The sequence below is a fragment of the Dryobates pubescens genome, chromosome 22 (assembly GCF_014839835.1).
Source record: "Dryobates pubescens isolate bDryPub1 chromosome 22, bDryPub1.pri, whole genome shotgun sequence".
Taxonomy (NCBI): Eukaryota; Metazoa; Chordata; class Aves; order Piciformes; family Picidae; genus Dryobates; species Dryobates pubescens.
The window spans coordinates 17661990-17681296 of NC_071633.1; the positions used below are offsets into that span (position 1 = coordinate 17661990).

Consider the following 19307-nt stretch of genomic DNA (forward strand, 5'->3'; position numbering starts at 1 on the left):
TACTGGACCCTCCAAAGCTGTGTTAAACCAAGGCAACATTCCCTCCCACTGGTGACCCTGCAGTTTCTTGTGGACGATTCTTCATCAGTCCCCAATGACTAATCACTTCCTTTGATGCTGCTGGCTTTCTCTGCCACAGGCTGTTTAGGATGTAGATGACCAGAAACAGTCAGTGAGAATCAGAAGAGTAACCAGAGCTGGAGCTGCTGGTGCACAGGTGCTATTTCTGCTTACCTTTCTGTGGGCAGCTTTATCCCTTACCTTTTCTCCTTCTAATCCACTCCCAACTCACCCACAGCTCTTGGCTACTCCTTTCACTAGATTAATGCAATTATCATTCCTCCCCTGCTGAGCAAAGTGCTATAAAAAGCAGGTGGAACAGGGAACCACCAGGAAAGCTGCTGGTGGGGCAAACTGGCAGCTGGGCTGAAGTGTAACTCACACCTCAGTTTTGAACCCAGCAGTGGTTCAATAGAGACTCAGCCTAGGCCGGGGACATGCATCAAAGCAGCCCACAGAAATATCTGGCACTTTTGCAGGGATCTGCCTAATTCACCAGGCAAATCGTTTTAGTGGCCCCTTTCCTTGCCCACAAGCTGGACCCTACCTCTGACCCTTCCACCTCCTCCCCAGGAACACTGTTTGCAGCAGGTGCAAGGTCATTTACCTGTCTTGTGGAGGTGTTTGGAAAGAAAGGGACAGCAGTGAATGAGGTAAGAAGGTGGTGTGCCCACAGGCAGCAAGATGGTGCAGTCCACAGCACAAGTGCCTGAATGCTGTGCTAGGTCCAATTGCACAGCTGCAGAAGCACAGCTTTCTGCCTCAGATAAACAGGCAACCCACACAGCTGCTGGCAAATTCTGTTATACTGCATCTTTTAGCACAAACTGGAAGTGCCAGGCAACACTGGGGCTTTAAATTCTATCTCAGCCTTAACCAGGACACCAGTTCATAACCACAGAATTGTGAAATGCAGGGGGTTATTCCCAGACTGGTTGCAAGTCTGCAGAGCTACTTAGTTATTGCTAATTCTACCATTTTCCTAGCCTAAATATGCAGCTGTTTCACTTCAGCAAGGTAAGCAGAAAGGATTGAAACCACTGTCTCTGTACAATCATTAACTCCTATGGAGTCTTCAACAGAAAAAAAAACAATCAAAAATCCCAAACCAAAGCACCAACCTCCCCCATCTGTTCTTTTCCCAGCACTGGATATTAAGTAGTGTTTCAAGATTCATCATCTGTGATGTAAATCTCAGGTGATGAACACTAATAATGAAACCTGAATCAATTTTGATGCCTTTGGATAATCTCCAGGTACTCCAGGCCATGACAAAAAAAGGAGGATGGATCTTCATGGCAGCTTTTGACACACAGCACACCACAACAGTAAAAGAAAAGACAAAAAACACCTCTCCTGAACTGCATTTAGAAGCTTTCTTAGCACAAGCTCTTGGTTGTTAAGAGAGCATGCTGCTTGTATTTGCAGGCTCCACTTAAAGCTGCTTCTGGGTGTGAAAGTTATCACCAGCTCTGTGACAATGAGATGCAGCATGCCTGAGGCCATACACAGCAGACACAAATGACTACTTCTTCACTGCTGATTTGGAGGATTAAACTGAGAACGTTTAAATATGAACTTTCCTTCACAGGGAAATCAATAGCTGGAAATTAAATCCTTCAAAAATAAATCCATCACCCTGGACTTCAGCTTTGGAAAGCTTGCAGGCCTCAAACATTAGACAGAGAGGTAGGTCTAAGAATGGCTGAACAGAATGCAAAGGTGAATGGGAGCAAGCTACAATAAGCAATATTATTTCTGTGTATTTTACAGGGAGCAAGATAAGAGTTTTCACAAGTCACTGCTCGACCACACACATGTAAAAGGTACCACAAGGTTCCCAGTTGGACGGTGGCATTCTGACACACATGTGCTCTCAGGCACAAGTTTTCCACCAAGAGTGTTAACCCAGGGCACCTAGATATGCATAAAAGGAACCCACACCTAACTGTTCCCGGGTTTCCACACTTTCCCCCTGTTAAGTACACAGAAGGAAACACAGGATGAAGTGTTGCTCACAGTGTCAACACACAATCAGCTCAGGGCTCGGGTTTTGTAGATCTGTAGCTGGATGGCAGGTCTGTGGAACGCTGCTGAGATAGAGCTTTGCTCTACAACGCAGAGACAAAACCTTTTTTGATGTGCTCCAGCGCAGCTCTAGTGGAGTCATCGGAAGGATGCCTCACGATTTCATCTGAGAGCAGGGCTCGTAGATGTGTACCTTAACTCAAGGAACTAGCTCGTTTACAGCATCTCACACGCATAAATATTCATGCACTGATGGCTTGTTACTTCACTGCTGCCTCCTTAATTTGCATCTCAAATCTGTCAGTTTGCTTCTAACAATAGTTGTCCTAATTCCCATTAGCAGGCTTTCCGATGCCATCAATCTCCATTGGCCCATGCCTGTGTTTTGTGGCACCCCAAGGACCAGATGGATGAGCCTCTGAAGGAACTAATGAAGGATCCGAGCCCAAGGGAAGAGGGACAAGATGTAGCTTTACATGGGGCCAGTGAAGAAAATTGTTCAGCACCTTCATTATCTGGGAATATTAGTGCAAACTGAGGGAACCGAAGGCTTTGTTGGGATTTGTCCTAATGATAGATGGTTTTCCTCATTGGAAACCTCATTATGAAATGTCTTGTTTCTGCCACGGAAGAATTACATCCCTCCTCCTTTCCTGCTGCATGTGTGGAATTGACAAATGGAGGTTCAAGACAGCAGGCTGTGAATTAGATTCTGATACCCCTAAAAGGTATCAGAAATGGAAACAGTGAAGGCTAAGAGCATCCTAGCAGGAAAAAATCCCAACCCCAATAGTTGCTTTCCAAACCCCTAGTGGGGTGACATTGCCGTGTCAGGAGAGCTTATCAGCCACCTCAAATGTTTTTCCACTATGCTTTAAGAGGAGACTTTACTGAATTAATCAGCAAAGTCTCTGAAGGAAAATTACCTAGATAATTCCCTGCAGTTTGATGGCTCTCCTGCCCCTCCCCCCTCATCCCGTTGTTTATGTGGAAGATAAAGGCAGTGGATTTCTGAGCGAGGTGATGGACACCTGGAACAAAAAGAGAAAGGCACTCACCTACAACCTGGATTATTTCAGCTAACAAGACTCCATCAGTCACATCTTGCTGTAGGTCCTTTATCAATCTCTTGTGACCAGATTTTGCTAGATAGTGATTAGCCCAATCAGTATAAATCTGTTAGGAGAAAGATAAAGAGAAATCCTTAGTTCTCTCACACCAACCTTTCGCATGCCAGTTCTTTGTTCCTCTCGGGATCCAGAGGCTGGTTTAAGATCACTGCTTTTTTGCTCCTTGAAACAAGTCAACAACATTAAAATTCAAGGCATTGTGCAGATCAAGTATTCAGCTTACTACAGAGGGGCTTTTCCCAGTCAGAAAGCTGACATCAAAGCTCACAGAAGACGACAGTAAACTCCTGACCACGGTGCAGCCTGAATGGATCACCAGGCAGTCACTGAACGTTCTATGGGCAGTAACAAGTGTGTAGAGGAGAGCTGAATTTCCACCCAGGTGTTGTGTTTTGTTTAGGGTGCTTGTTGGCTTTTTTCCCCCCCATTTTCCCGTTGAGATTTCTTCTTTCTACCTGTTACTGAGAAATGTGAAAGATTCTTTTCCAAGAGCCACTTCTGGCAGATGTTAGCCATCCACCACTTCCCTTTTTGAGGGGACTCCTTTTTGCTGGGTCACCCAAGGAGCCTTAACAGGTCATAAAACAAACAAACAAACAAAATCCACCAGTTCTAACAAATTCCATCTTGCAGGTTCTGAAACTGATTTTCCTCTCCCAAGCAAACCTCTGGCTGTTGGGATTTATTTCAAAGTGTGTTACCTGAAAACTAAGCAAACACAGCAGTCCAAAGCCCTCGTTAATTTGCATGGAGTACAGCTCACAGCATGCCAGCACAATTTTACCCAGCACCACCAGGAAGTTATAAAATCTTCTCATGCCAGGATATCAAAAAGAAGGGGGAAAAAAATCCTTGATTTATAATTTCTGCTTCTGAATTCAATGACATTGCTTGTTCTTTGTATAGGACTAAGCTTAAAAGAAGACTCTCTCTCTCTCTGTGTATATACATACACACATATATATATATATAAAATCAGTTTATGTTTCAAAGAAACTAAAGTAAAAGGAAGTGAATATCAGGATTTGACCTTTGAAATACCCAAATATTAAGGTTCAGCTCTGTTCTAAGGGGCATCTGGAATACACACTCATCCCAGCTCAGTCTGTCAGCAGGCAGGAGCAGATTCAGTGTGCTCTCTAGAGCATGACCCATGCCAGGCCTCCACAGTCCCCTACAAACCACCATGTACTAGGGTGGGATTTTTTGGGGGGTTGGCTCCATGCTGGTGACAAATGCCTCACACAACTGGGTGAATCACTGACCTGGAGAGAAATGTCTGCACAGCAGGATTCGGTCCCCAGGAGCCCAGGGCCAGCTCTCCCTGAGCACTGCCCAGGAACTACTGTTTTCCTACAGTGCTTCTGAAGATGGGGAGCAAAGAGGACAAGGAGAGGGTTCCAGGCCCTCAGGGTTATGATCACTGGGCTATGGAGATTCCTACCCCCAGCCTTAAAGAAATGATGGGGCACTAAAACTTGATTCTGTCTGGCAGCAAACTGTCATGGGAAAAAGGCATGGGTTTAGAGTCATTCCCCCTCAACCATCCCACACCTGAGCTAGGCAACCCCCTTTTAGAATAGAATAGAAGAGAATAAACCAGGTTGGAAGAGACCTTCGAGATCATCATATCCAAGCCATCATCCAGCACCATCTAATCAACTAAACCATGGCACCAAGCACCTCATCAAGTCTCCTCCTAAACACCTCCAGGGATGGCAACTCCACCACCTCCCCAGGCAGCCCATTCCAATGGGCACTCTCTCTATGAAGAATTTCTTTCTAACTTCCAGCCTAAACCTCCCTTGGTGCAGCTTGAGACTGTGTCCTCTTGTTCTGGTGCTGGTTGCCTGGGAGAAGAGACCAACCCCCTCCTGGCTACAGCCTCCCTTCAGGTAGTTGTAGAGAGCAAGAAGGTCTCCCCTGAGCCTCCTCTTCTCCAGGCTAAGCAACCCCAGCTCCCTCAGCCTCTCCTTACAGGGCTTGTGCTCCCTTTTGTAAGCCTCTGCATATCAAGGCAGCTCCTTTACTCACTGACTCATGCCACCAAGTATATCTGTGGCTACTAATCTCAGAAGCATCTTCAGCATCACTTTGCAAATGCAAAGCTTGTGTCCACCTCCTTCACTGGAGTCAGAAGCCACCTGCCAAGAGCCAAGGATTTGCCACATGGGACAGAAGAAGCTGGAAATGATACAAGGATTGCAATTTCATGCTGCTCTTGCACTCGCTGACTCCACATCACTAGAACCAAATGAAGACCAGATCTTTAGACTGGAGTTATTCTGTGCATGAAGTCTTCATTTGGGATTTTTTTTTTTTCATTTATAAAACACAATGTAGCAGCAATGAAGAAATCACTCAAATCTGAAACATATGCCACTGGTTTCCATCACTTATCCTCTGCTTTTATCTTCAGAGCAGCAGGATGTGCATTTCCTGTGCCAACAGCGTCAGGGGCTTGAACAGAAACAACAAAACCAAACAAACCACTGGAACACCTCTGTGAATGAAAACAGAGCTGCAAAACATCTCAGTGAAAAACAGCTCAATGAAATCAACACTGAGTACAGAATACAGAATTAACCAGGCTGGAAAAGACCTCAGAGATCATCGAGTCCAGCCTCTCACCCAGCACCATTTAATCATCTAAACCATGGCACCGAGTGCCTCATCCAGGCTCTTCCTAAACACCTCCAGGGATGGTGACTCCACCACCTCCCTGGGCAGCACATCCCAATGGCCAATCTCTCTTGCTGGGAAGAATTTCTTCCTCACCTCCAGCCTAAACTTCCCCTGGCACAGCTTAAGACTGTGTCTTCTTGTTCTGCCACAGGTTGCCTGGGAGAAGAGACCAACCCCCTCCTGGCTACCACCTCCCTTCAGGTAGTTGCAGAGAGCAAGGAGGTCTCCCCTGAGCCTCCTCTTCCCCAGGCTAAGCAACCCCAGCTCCCTCAGCCTCTCCTCACAGGGCTGTGCTCCAAACCCTTCCCCAGCCTCTCTGGACACATTCAAGAGTCTCAATGTCCTTCTTAAACTGAGGAGCCCAGAACTGGACACAGTACTCAAGGTGTGGCCAAGATGTGTACACCAAGTGATTTCCCTAGGTGACCAAAAAAAGGGAAGGGGAAAGAAACCCTCAGCACTCTGCACAACCCAGGCACTGTGTGCTCCTTAACAACTTTTACAAGAAAAAAGAACCCCAAAGCCTTTCCATCAGGGGAAGCTATTTTTAGAGTTCAAATGACTTCAAGGGACTAGGATTGCCCTCACCTGGTTTTCTGCCACAGGGCTCTGGCTTGCTTATCTACACACAAAGACCTATCAGGAAACAGGTTGAAACTTCTCCCCAAGCACAAGGGTGCCCCTGCTCCATCACTATCATTCAGAGGAGCAGCAGCCTACCAAACACAACCACCAAGCTGCTTTTAACAGGAGGGCTGTGATGAATTCCTACTTCATCACAGAAGGACTTCCAGCAAATGTAAGACTACAATCTGATGCATCACAGAACAGAAGTTTAAAGTCTGTTCCCACCCAAGCAATTAAGATCATCAGGTCCAACCATCCACCCACACTGCCAGGTCACCACTAAAACACTTCCCTCAGCTCCTCATCTACACAGCTTGTAAATCCCTTCGGGGATAATGACTCCACCACTACCCTGCAGCCTGTTCCAGGGCTTGACAACCCTGGAAGGAACTGGGGAAGGAACTGTTCCTCATGTCCAATCTAAAGCTTTCCTGGCACAGTTTGAGGGCATTTTCTCCTGTCCTATCACTACTTCTTTGGGAGAGACCAACCCCCACCCCTTGGCTCCATTCTCCTCGCAGGGAGCTGCAGAGAGCCAGAAGGTCTTCCCTCAGCCTCGTGTTTTTCAGATGAAATCAGTTCCAGCCTGGCTCATTTCCATGATGCAGATCATCAGGCAATCAAATAAATCTTGGATCAACCCTCGAGTTAAGACAACACAGAAGAGAGGACAAGCAGGGCAGACCCCTCCTGGCAGAGCCTGAAACTACAGCATCAGCGAGAGCCTGAGAGCTCCTCAGGACTTAACACAAACAGGAGGGTGAGAATGCACGGCCGGGCATGGCAAAACTGCTGCTTCAGAGCTCTTTCCAACCCCACTAATCCTTGCTCCATCCAGGAGCACTCGACCTCCTATTCCTACCCTGCAAATAAACAGAACTGCATCAAGCAAATCCCAAACTCCCTTAACAAATCCTCCTGGTGAAGGAGACAACTTGGCCCACTCCCAAATACCTGCCTGCTTGATTGGCTGCCTCCAACAGCACACAAAGCAGCCCCTTGTAAGCCCTCTTTTGTGTGCTGAATGTTGTGTTTGCTATCTGAATTGCAAGCAGAGCTTTTATGCATCACTAATGCACACCACTAGGGAGAAAATTACCCTCTCAGAATGGTTTGGGTTGGAAGGGACCTCCAAAGCTCATCTGGTCCAAACCCCGTGCAGTCAGCAGGGACATCCTCCACTACAGCAGCTTGCTCAGAGCCTTGTCCAGCCTCACCTTGAAGATCTCCAGGGATGGAGCCTCAGTTACTTCCCTGGGCAACCTGTTGCAGTGTTCCTGGATCCTCATGGTGCAGAACTTGTTCCTAACATCCAATCTAAATCTGCTCTTCTCCGATTTCAAGCCATTGCTGCTTGTCCTGTCACTGCAGGCCTTTGCAAACAGTCCCTCTGCAGCCTTCTTGTACTTCTTGTACCTTCAGGTACTGGAAGGCTGCTGTTAGGTCTGCCTGGAGCCTTCTCTTCTGCAAGCTGAGCAACCCCAGCTCCCTCAGCCTGTCCTCATAGCAGAGCTGCTCAAGCCCCTGATCATCTGTGCGACCCTCCTCTGGACCCCCTCCATCAGGCCCCTATCTTGCCTGTGCTGAGGGCTCCAGAGCTGGATGCAGATACTGAAGTGTGTGGAATACTCTCCCACTGCAGTAGCTGCTTAGGAAAGCCTTTTGCAGGAAATTACAGACACCTCAAACCTCTGCTTCTCTCTTACAAGCTGCAGCATTGCACAGCAGTTTGCAACACACAACAGGCATTCTTATTTACTTTTTAACCCAGCTGGGCTACAGATTCACAAGCTCTGAAGCACCCTTCTGCATACAGTCTTCTCCAAGCTTATTGTAGGAGCTCTTCATGGTCACTGCTCATTTTTATGGCACATATTAAGTTAATTATGGAAAGGTTCCAGGATGTTTTCAAAACCTGTTTGTTGCAAGTCTTTGTGCTGCTCTACACAAATAGGATTCCTGATGTTTCTTTTCCTTTTCCACACAAACAAGTGAAAAGAAAAAAAAGCCATAGGTGTACAATGGTTGCTATTTCTAGATGCATGACAAGTGTTTCAAAGCACACACTGTTTTCCAGTGTTCAGGTAAATAATTGGGAAAACAATGACCAAAAAAAGCCACTAGGAAACCACTGGGGAAACACTGCTGAGAAACTTTCCATTCTTACACTCCTGTGCAGACCACTGACACGTGGAGTCCCTCAGGGGTGGCTGCTAGGACCAGTGCTGTTTAACATCTCTGCCAGTGACATGGACAGTGGGACTGAGACACCCTCAGCAGGTCTGCAGGTGACACTAAGCTGTGTGGTCCAGTTCACATGCTGGAGGGAAGGGATCCATCCAGAGGGACTTGGACAGGCTGGAGAGGTGCTCTCGAGCCACCCTCATGAAGTTCAGCAAGCCCAGGGTCCTGCACCTGGGTCAGGCAATCCCAAGCATGGGTCCAGGCTGGATGAGGAGTGGCTTGAGAGCAGCCTGGGAGGAGAAGGACTTGGGGATGTCAGCTGGTGGCAAACTCCCCAGGACCCAACAATGGTTGCTGGCAGACCAGAGCCTGCTGTGTGTTGAGCTGCATCCAGAGCAGGGAGAGCAGCAGCACAGGGAGGGGATTCTGCCCCTCTGCTCTGCTCAGAGCCCACCTGCAGCACTGCCTCCAGTTCTGGGGCCCCCAGCACAAGAAGGACCTGGAGCTATAGGAACAGGCCCAGAGGAGGCCATGAAGATGATCAGATGGCTGCAGAGCCTCTGCTATGGGGACAGGCTGGGAGAGTTGGGGCAGTTCAGCCTGGAGAAGAGAAGGCTCCAGGGAAACCTTAGAGCAGCCTTTCAGTACCTGCAGGAGGCTACAAGAAAGCCAGGAAGGGACTTGTGACAAGGGCTGGGAGTGACAGGATGAGAGGGAATGGATTGAAGCTTGAGGAGGGCAGATTTAGACTGGAGATTTGGAAGAAATTATTTCAAGTGAGGGTGGGGAGACAGTGGAACAGGCTGCCCAGGGAGGCTGTGGATGCCCCCTCCCTGGAGGTGTTCAAGGCCAGGTTGGATGAGCAACCTGATCTAGTGAGAAGTGTCCCTCCCCATGGCAGGGGGGCTGGAACTGGATGATCTTTAAGGTCCCTTCCAAGCTAAACCATTCTATGAACATGCTTTGGGCATTATCAACATAATGAGGTCTTTGTGTGTGTGACCACTCAGCTCAGTGTTTAACTTGGGTCTAAGTTCTGGCTTTTGTAAGAGGTGGACTCAGCTGTTTGGTAGCTATTTTTCTCCATAGTCTCTGATCTTAGGAATCCAATTATCTGAGAACAAATTAAAAACAAATGTGAAGGGTTCTGTTGGATTAGGGTTTTTTCCCCCCTCCTTCTCTCTTTTCTCCCCTCTCCTGCAATCCATCAGGTTTGAATTAAGAGTGGTACAGGTAAATATTGATTCTGGAAGTATCCAGTGCATTATGAGTCACAGCTAAAGCACCACTGAAGCACAAAGTAGCAAGGTTTTGACACAAGAAAGAAAGAGAGAAATTCAAAATGTTCTCAGTGTTGTCTGCAGAGGAAAAGGCCTGAAGAGCTCTGCAAGAGCACTGCATCTGGAAACTCAGGGAAGTTTATCCCTCTTCCCTTTCCTTAGCCTTAAACTTGCTGGTTTAAAGCTTCTCAACTAGGAGACCTCTGCACTTCCTTGCCACTTGGAGTCTCAGGTAACATTTCTGACCATCCTGAGACCACATCTATCACACCAGAGCACCTCAGACTGAATACTGAATCAGCAGGAAGAGTTGCCTTTTATAGAACAGGTTCCTTGGAGACCACACAGCTACCACTCAGCCCCTGGGGAGGGCTGGGGAGCACACTGACCAGGGAAAAAAACAAAAGCCCTGAAGCTTCTCCTCACTTAAAAGCAATTCATAGAGTCTTCTTCACCTCAGAAAAACCAGTCCCAAAGCCAAACAAACCAGAGCTTGCCCAGCTGGCTGCAAGTCTGAAGTTGGCACCTAAAGCTGCAGTGTTCCAGTCTGCAGGTACCATGTTGGAAGCGTTAGGCTGACACCTGGTTGTTCAGACATCTGATGGGCAGGTTCTTCTTGATCTGCTGGCAGGCAGGGCCAAACACAGCACCTGTAGGGCTTTATTCCTCTGCTACCATTGTCAGCCAAACCCAGGAAACAGAGGGTGAGGAATCCAGGGAGAGCCTTTACAGATCACGAAGGAGCCCCAGGACATCCATGGAGCTGCCATGAGCTGAAGGTGCCAGGTGTCCCCATGTACTCCAGGGTAAATGGAATTCAATCCCAAATAGGAGGGCAAGAGCTCCACTGTGGTTTTTGCCTCCCCACTGGTAAGCTCATGGTGAAAAGGGTTCACACAAAAGCACCTGAAAAGAATTTCCCTCTTCTGTGCAAGCCAATAGAAAATATGCCTCAGCCTCTTCCTTCTTACTCATTTCCACACACCCACAAAGTCTCATTACAATAAATGCCCAAAGTGCATTTTCAAGCCTTGCCTTCCCTCCCTCACCATGTCACTTTGTGACTAATCAAACCCTGATTGTTTTCTTCCAATAATTATCCCGATTCAGGCTCTGCTGAGTTGGTAACAGCTGAAGAGTATCTTTTTGACATCATGCAGCATAATTAGAGCAGAGCAAGGGCTTTCTTTCCACGATTGAATAGGGGGGAGGGGGGCTAGTCACATCAATGACCTCCATCAGAGCACCCACCACAATGCAATGTCTGTGCTGCTGCTAACCAAACCACACTCCTGCTGAAGCTCACAGGGGGGAAAACCAAACAATCAGCACTGGTTAGGCCACACCTTGAGTCCTGTGTCCAGTTCTGGGCTCCTCAGTTTAAGAAGGACATTGAGACACTTGAAGGTGTCCAGAGAAGGGCAATGAGACTGGGGAGAGGTCTGGAGCACAGCCCTGTGAGGAGAGGCTGAGGGAGCTGGGGGTGTTTAGCCTGGAGAAGAGGAGGCTCAGGGGAGACCTTATTGCTGTCTACAACTACCTGGAAGGAGGTTGTCAACAGGTGGGGGTTGCTCCCAGGCAACCAGTACCAGAACAAGAAGACACAATCTCAAGCTGTGCCAGGGGAAGTTTAGGCTGGAGGTGAGAAGAAAGTTCTTCCCAGAAAGAGTAATTGGATATTGGGATGTGCTGCCCAGGGAGGTGGTGGAGTCACCATCCCTGGAGGTGTTCAAAAAGGGATTGGATGTGGCATGAAGCCATGGTTTAGTTGTCATGAGGTGTTGGGTGAGAGGCTGGACTTGATGATCTCTGAGGACTTTTCCAACCTGACTGATTCTATGAACCCAAATCCTAAAACTAGACACACCACACTGAGATGATCCTAGAGGGAATATCTGCAGTTGCACAGCTACAGGGCAAGGAAAGCCCATCAGACAACTCATTGCTGCCCAGTGGAATGGGGTTTGCACATGCAGAGTCACAAACCCACCATTTTTGACTGGCAACATCAATTGCAGTTTCATGCTGCTCCATGCCACGCTGCAGTACAACCACCTCCCTCAGAGATACCACACTGCAAAGCCCAGAGGCAAAGAGCCAAAGGTAAAGGCTGAGATGAAAAATTCATCCCTTGGAAGCACTCCTGGCTCCAAGGAGCACCCTGAGGGTAAATAGAGATGATGGCCCTGACAATAACAGACAGAAAAGCAAAAGCCAACATGATTAATGGGGAAAACTAGAAATGTGTAGATTCAGATTGGATGTCAGGAAGAAGTTCTTCCCCAGGAGGGTGGTGAGACACTGGCACAGGGTGCTCAGGGAGGTGGTGGAAGCCTCACCCCTGGAGGTTTTTAAGGCCAGGCTGGATGTGGCTCTGAGCAACCTGATCTAGTGTGAGGGGTCCCTGCCCGTGGCAGGGGGTTTGGAACTGGCTGATCCTCGAGGTCCCTTCCAACCCTAACAATTCTGTGATTCTCTGACTAACAGCATTTGTCACAGACCTTTCAGCAGAGACTTCCTGTCACTTGTAGCCTCACTTGCCCTCACTCATTCCCTAAGTCCTGCAGCAATCTGTACCTGTACATCTGCACCACGACACAAAACCCTCTGAAAGCACAGCAGTGGCTCTTCTACAAGTATCTAATAGGCTATCTGTGGGGTTTCCCCAGTGCAAGCTCTCGCAGGAGAAACAAAGCAAGGCAAGATGCTGAAAAAGCAGGACACAAAATACCATGTGTGCCCACATTTGTCTGGACTACTTAAAAGGTATTAGTGAGCTTCAGGCAAAGAGCTCTGTGTGCTCTGTAGGAATATTGCTCAAAGCAAGGAGAGAGTGGAACATGAAGCAAAAATAAAGATATGGAGTAAGGCCACGAGCGATGCCCAGCTCAGAGGGAGAGGTGGATGGAAGTGGTGGGCAGTGAATGGTTAAGTCAGCCCAGCCCTGGGCTGCATGTCTCTCCTCTCTGCCCAGAGACTCTGGCAGCCCTCTGAAAGTCAGGATGGGAGGCTGGAGACTCGAGTACTCCATCCTAGCAGCACCTTAGCACCAGTAGGAACAACAAGGGTGGAAACCACCAGAAAGTCCAAGTCTGAAGTGGCAATGGGTTGGATTGCTGGGAGAGCCCTTCTGATAAGCAGGTGAGATGGTTAAACGACTTTCCTGAAAGGAATCCATACATTTGCCAACCCCTAGAAATAGCTGTCACAATAATGAGCTACTGATTAATATCAAATATGACACCAGTAAAATACCATCAATTATTTGAAGTGCTGGAACTCCTCAAGCACCCTCGAACGCTGGGAGTGTGGCTGTTCCGAGCTGAGGTCTTGATTTCCACTTCTCCAGGGTGACAGAGAGAACTCTGCTTTTTTTTTATGAAGTGGAACCAAACCAAATTATTGATTCTACTCACATGTGCAAGTGGTTGTTGGAACAGCTTTACATCATTATTCAGTTGGTGGGAGGTATTCCACTGAATATTACATTTTACTGGACACTTAGCCACCCTTTGGGAGTTAAAGAGAGAAATGGGTAATTTAAACAAACACCACGGGGCCCATTTATTTCTCTCTCTTTAAAGGCTCATTCCCGACTGGGGAGAGCTATTCTCATGCATATGACCTGCTGCTCAAAAGCAAGGGGCTGACTCACAGCACGCAGAGCCAAGCACACGTGTGAATGCCAGCAGCCTGCAAGCCCTTCCAGTAACAGAGCCTTAGACTGGCCACACTTCAGGGCTGGCACTGCTGCCTCCGAGTTTGTGTAAAGCAAGCCTTTGGTGGACGCTAAACAAGTCATACACTTTATATTGGCTAGTTGGCACCTTTCACTCTTTTACCCTACTGCATATTCTATTACATTGAATACAAAAGAGGAAACAAAAGGTGTATTTTCTTTCCCCTCCCCATTGTACAGTTCCTGAGCCCCATCACTGACTGGTGCTGCCTGCACAGAGGGGTAAATACTTCACCCCAGAGCAACACTTCCCTACACTCCAGCTAGAAGGCAAAGCAAGGCCAGCAATTGTGCTGGTATCCAGCAAGCTCTGCTCTCAATGCTCCCATTATACACATTTGCCACAGCCAAACCCCATCCTGGCTGCAACCACACACTAAGCCAAGCAGGTGGCCCCTCTCTTATCCCCTCTTGCAAAACATGTAAAGTCCTGAATAGAAATGAGACTACATTCACACCTGCACCGACTCCTCTGCACATCCAACACTGACATTGAGTTTAGTTTGCTGAGCTGATGAGCAAAACCCATTCCCAGTCATATTTGGCCAGGGTGAATCGACTTGAGCTGATCTCATGCCAACAGAATACAGCTGACCTCAGAGAGCAAGCAAAATGCCCTGGGACTTTTTTCAGCAGGTTCCAAAGAGTCACCTGAAGCACACACCAGATCATTTGTAAATATCACAGCTGCCATACATGAACTCAACCCATTTACATCTACCACCACACACAAAGAGCAACAGAAAAGGGCTTATCTGGAGAGGTGAGACATTTCTACTCCGAGGAGAAAGCAACAATCTTAAGAAGCTGCAAGTCACAGAAGAAAGGGGAGGGGAAAAAAAGGAGAAGAAGAAGAAAAATCACTTCTGAGGCTGAAGTCAGTGTTCAGCAGCACTGCTGCCATTAGCAAGGAGCCAAGAGCTGCTTACTCTTTTGTAATGGTCACAGGAAAATTTACTTCTGCCACGAGCAGGGACCCGAAAGTTCATACTACTTATTGGCATACTTCACGTGAGCATGTACTGCCCGAGCCCAGCCTGCCCTTCCTTCTCCAGGGGTCTACAGTTCAGTGAGGATATATACACTGGCATGTGAGGCTGGGCTGGTTAATTTTAGCTGAAGTCACGCATGCACCGTGCTCAGATTTCTAACAGCCTCACATTGGACAACTCCCTCCCCTCCTGCAGCTCCTCTCTGCCCCTCTGGCTGCTCCCTGCCCTTACTCTGGTCTGCAGCGTGGGAGCTTCAGTGCTTGACACCGAGCAGGATCAACGTGTTTCACTTTACACACACACCAAAGAATGAAGCTGTTTGCAGCAAGAGTAGATTCTGGCAGGGCTCTTGTGTCAGACACTGTGGATGTTCAAGGACAATTACTACACATTGGGTGTGTTTGGGGTCTTGTTACTGGTTTGGGTTTTTTTCACACAACCAGAAGATTTTCTACCCGCTACAGACAGCTCCCCTTCATTTAAATGCTGTCCCTGGACGCGGAGATTTGTGCCCTGAATGGGAAAGGCAACATTTTGCATGCCACAGAAATCCAGGTGTGCCTTTTTGGTTTGAATTTGGAGCATTCCCAGTACCCATCAAACGTTAGAAGGTTTTATCTATCACAACTGCAAGCTAAAGAGGTGAATTAGAGCTCAAGTGGACACTGTCATCACAGCCTGCCCTGAGCAAAGCCTGGTACAGCCAGCAAGAGCCAGAGTCACCCCAAGCCCCACTGCTGGCATTCCTTGAAACCACAGAGAACTGGCCCCTGGGAGCTGCTTTGCTTGGATCTTTAACTACTAAAAAGTAAATAAATAAGGTTGCCAGTGATGACAAGGTGAGAGGCAATGGCTGCTTCACCTCTCCTCTTGCCAAGCTGAAGGACAGATGTCTGACATTTTAACTGCTTGCTTTTCAGGAGGCACACTCCTGCCAGAGTCAAATCTATAGGAGTCTTTTAACTGCTCCACGGAAAGTAAATAGCTTGGTAGCCACGGTGTCTCCACATCAGCTCTCCCCTCCAGCAGAGCCCACTCAGTGCCAGCTGAGGTGTGTGTTTGTTTTGGGGAGGTGGGGGATGAACAGGCCTTTGATGGAGCTTGCAGAGCACACAGTGCTATGCTGGACAGCAAGCAGCTGCCCTCCCTAGGCAGCCCCAAGTGTGGTGCTGCTGTGTCCAGGATACAGGCAGCAACTCTGCTAAAGCAGTGGCAGGACTGACCGTGAGGTTTGCACATGGGCCACTGAAGAAGGGAAAAAGATCTAACTTCAGGCAGCCACAGCCTGAAGGATAGCTTTCACAAATTGCACTGGGTTGGAAGGGATCCTCCCCAAAGTCATCTCGTCCAAACCCCCTGCAGGCAGCAGGGACCAGGCCAGCCAGGGCCACATCGAGTCTGATCTTGAATGTCTCCAGGGATGGGGCCTTAAAGCATCCATTAGTACAACATTCAATGTGGCCACTTCCCAAAACTCAGAGTCACTCTGGGTGCCTGACAGCAGATAAGCCTCCTGAACTTTGCTAATGAAGACTGACTCATTTTCTCTGTTTGGAAAAGGTGGCCCAACAGCTGCTGTAATTTCATTGGTATTTTTCACCTGGGGGTCACAAATCTGTATGGCTTCAGTATCATCTCCTCTGGGCAGAGAGCCACAGCCACAGGCTGGATCAAAACAGACAAACTGTCACTGCTTGTGTTGGACCCTGAGAAAGAAAGAGGAAGGAAAAGACTCCAAGAGATAGTAACAATCTGAGAAGGGGTGGAAAAGAAACCTAGCTCGCCACGTAGCATCTTAAGCACAGACTCAATTCCCTGATCCCTTTCCTCTTGATTGCTTGGAAGATGAATTCACCAAAGCAACACACAGCTCCAAAGGGAAGGGAAATTACTCTTGAAGGCACATGTCAGCTCCCAGCAATGTGTGAAGATGAAAGCAATGAGAGCCAAGTGGTGAGCCCAGAAACATTACAAAGGCTTTTCCCCTCTTTTGTTTTTTAATGCTTAACAAAAGCAATTTGTTGTGGGGATTAAGGTATTGCAGGAATTGGCCTTTATCTTGCCTGAGAGTCCAAATCCTAGCCTTCTTTTGGCCAAGAAGGACAAGACAGCATTCCCTTTTGGCTCAGTGCTTGATTGGAAAAAAAGAATGAGTCTTCACAACCAGAGGCTGCGTAGGCTCAGTCCATACCAGCAGCCTGAAGTCACCAGCAAAGTATCCTCTGCTCCCACCAACAGGATCTCCAATGCCACTCAAAACACAATGAGTCATCTGCACTGCCCTTCTCACCCTGTCAAATGGAACTTGGTTCAGTGGCCAAGATTTTTCACGAGAGGCAATGCTTCTGAAGCTGCCAGAGGCTGGCAAGAGGTAATGCTCTTCAGCACTTGGAATGACATAAAGCAAGATGCAACCAAGGCATGGATGGGGGAAAAAATAACTAAAAAAGTCAGTGCAACGGAGTGAGGAAAGCCAAGAACCAATTCACTGCTGCCTCTGCCAACCATGAGGAATGCAGCACTTGGAGATGGAAGGAGCAAAAGGAGGAGGAAACAAAACTCAAACTGGACAGATGGGCAGAGTCCAACATGATGGCATTCAACAAATCCAAGTGCTGGGTGCTGCATAACCCCAGGCAGAGCTACAGGCTGGGGTCAGAGTGGCTGGAGAGCTGCCAAACAGAAAGGGACCTGGGGGTACTGACTGACAGCTGGCTGAACATGAGCCAGCAGTGTGCCCAGGTGGCCAAGAAGGCCAATGGCATCCTGGCCTGCATCAGGAATAGTGTGGCCAGCAGGAGCAGGGAAGTCATTGTGTACTCAGCTCTGGTTAGGCCACGCCTTGAGTACTGTGTCCAGTTCTGGGTCCCTCAGTTTAAGAAGGACATTGAGACTCTTGAACATGTCCAGAGAAGGGCAACAAGGCTGGGGAGAGGCCTCAAGCACAAGCCCTACGAGAAGAGGCTGAGGGAGCTGGGGTTGCTTAGCCTGGAGAAGAGGAGGCTCAGGAGAGACCACCTTGCTCTCTACAACTCCCTGAAGGGAGGTTGTAGCCAGGAGGGGGTTGGTCTCTTCTCCCGGGCAACAAGCACCAGAACAAGAAGACACAGTCTCCAGCTGTGCCAGGGGAAGTTTAGGCTGGAGGTGAGAAGAAAGTTCTTCACTGAGAGAGTTGTTAGCCATTGGAATGTGCTGCCCAGGCAGGTGGTGGAGTCACCATCCCTGGAGGCGTTCAAGAGGAGATTGGATGTGGCACTTGGTGCCATGGTTTAGTCATGAGGTCTGTGGTGACAGGTTGGATTTGATGATCTTTGAGGTCTCTTCCAACCTTGGTGATTCTGTGAATCACTTCAGCACACACTTGCTTCAAGCACCTACTGAAGTCTTAATTACCTAGCACACAGGTAGCTCTTCTGAGCAGGAGGACTGTACTGAAGGCAGCTGTTGGAGAACTGCATATGAACGCCATGATTTCTCAAGATTATTGATGGCAAGAGTGAGCAGGGCTCAGTTATCTTTCTAAAAGGTTTCTGTGTATTCTACCCATGCTGCTATTTCTAATGCTCCTGCTGCTCCTGGGCACTGTCAGAAGTGGGCCAGTTGGCCAGACAAATCTTAGGTGTGACCTACTTTTGAAGGACCTATTTTTATTTTAAGCTGCATTTTTAGGATAGTGAAAAATACTCTGTGACAGCTGAGCATTAATTTGTGTGGCAAAGACTCAATCCCAAGGACACACAAAAAGACTGAGAGTCTCAGAAGGGTTCACCAGCTAGGGCCAGATTGTCACAAGAGCTCAACTTCCACCACAACCACCAGCCACATTTTCAGGCAACCTAACTGAGTGCAAGGTTTGCAGCATTTTTCAGATCTCAACAGGGCAATATAGAGATCTGCACTTGTGTGTAGGTGGGGGAACAGAGCACATGCAGGTATCAGTCCCTAAATGTTTTAATAGTGAGATCTTGAGACAAAATTCCTGCATATAGCTTCCTAGAATGGTTTAGCTTGCAGGGGACCTTAAAGATCATCCAGTTCCAACCCACTGTGCCATGGGCAGGGACACTTCCCACTGGACCAGGTTGCTCAAAGCCTCATCCAACCTGGCCTTCAAAACCTCTAAGAAGAAAGCAACCAGTCTCCTTGGGCAATCTGTTCCAGTGTCTCACCACCCTCACTGAAAAGAGTTTTTTCCTAATCTCCAGTCTAAATTTGCCCTCCTCAAGCTTCAATCCATTCCCTCTCATCCTGTCACTCCCAGCCCTTGTTAAGAGTCCCTCCCCAGCTCTTCTGTAGCCCCTTCAGGTACTGGAAGGCTGCTCTAAGGTCTCCCTGGAGCCTTCTCTTCTCCAGGCTGAACTGCCCCAACTCTCCCAGCCTGTCCCCATAGCAGACAAAGAGATGTGCCTCATAAATTGCTCCTGCTAAGCAGCTACCAAGTCATACAAGTCGTGGTGGTGTTTTTCCCCTCCCAAACAACAACAAAAAGCCAACAAAAAAGATAAAGTGCTGAATTAATTTCCACAAGCATAACAAACCTAATCTCATCATCTTGCAGTTGGCCATCTGTTTCACAGATAGG

The 19307-nt window shown here is 48.1% G+C and overlaps 1 protein-coding gene across 7 annotated transcripts in view; it reads right to left on the reverse strand.

Annotated features, from left to right (window-relative positions):
* The window catches only part of NAV2 (neuron navigator 2), a 338929-nt gene that overhangs the window by 134111 nt on the left and 185511 nt on the right, over positions 1-19307 (reverse strand). For all 7 annotated transcript variants that reach the window (XM_054171581.1, XM_054171576.1, XM_054171575.1 and 4 more), the window contains exon 2: positions 3147-3264. In XM_054171581.1, the coding sequence (XP_054027556.1) occupies positions 3147-3264 (118 nt within the window). The remainder of the gene's footprint in view (positions 1-3146; positions 3265-19307) is intronic.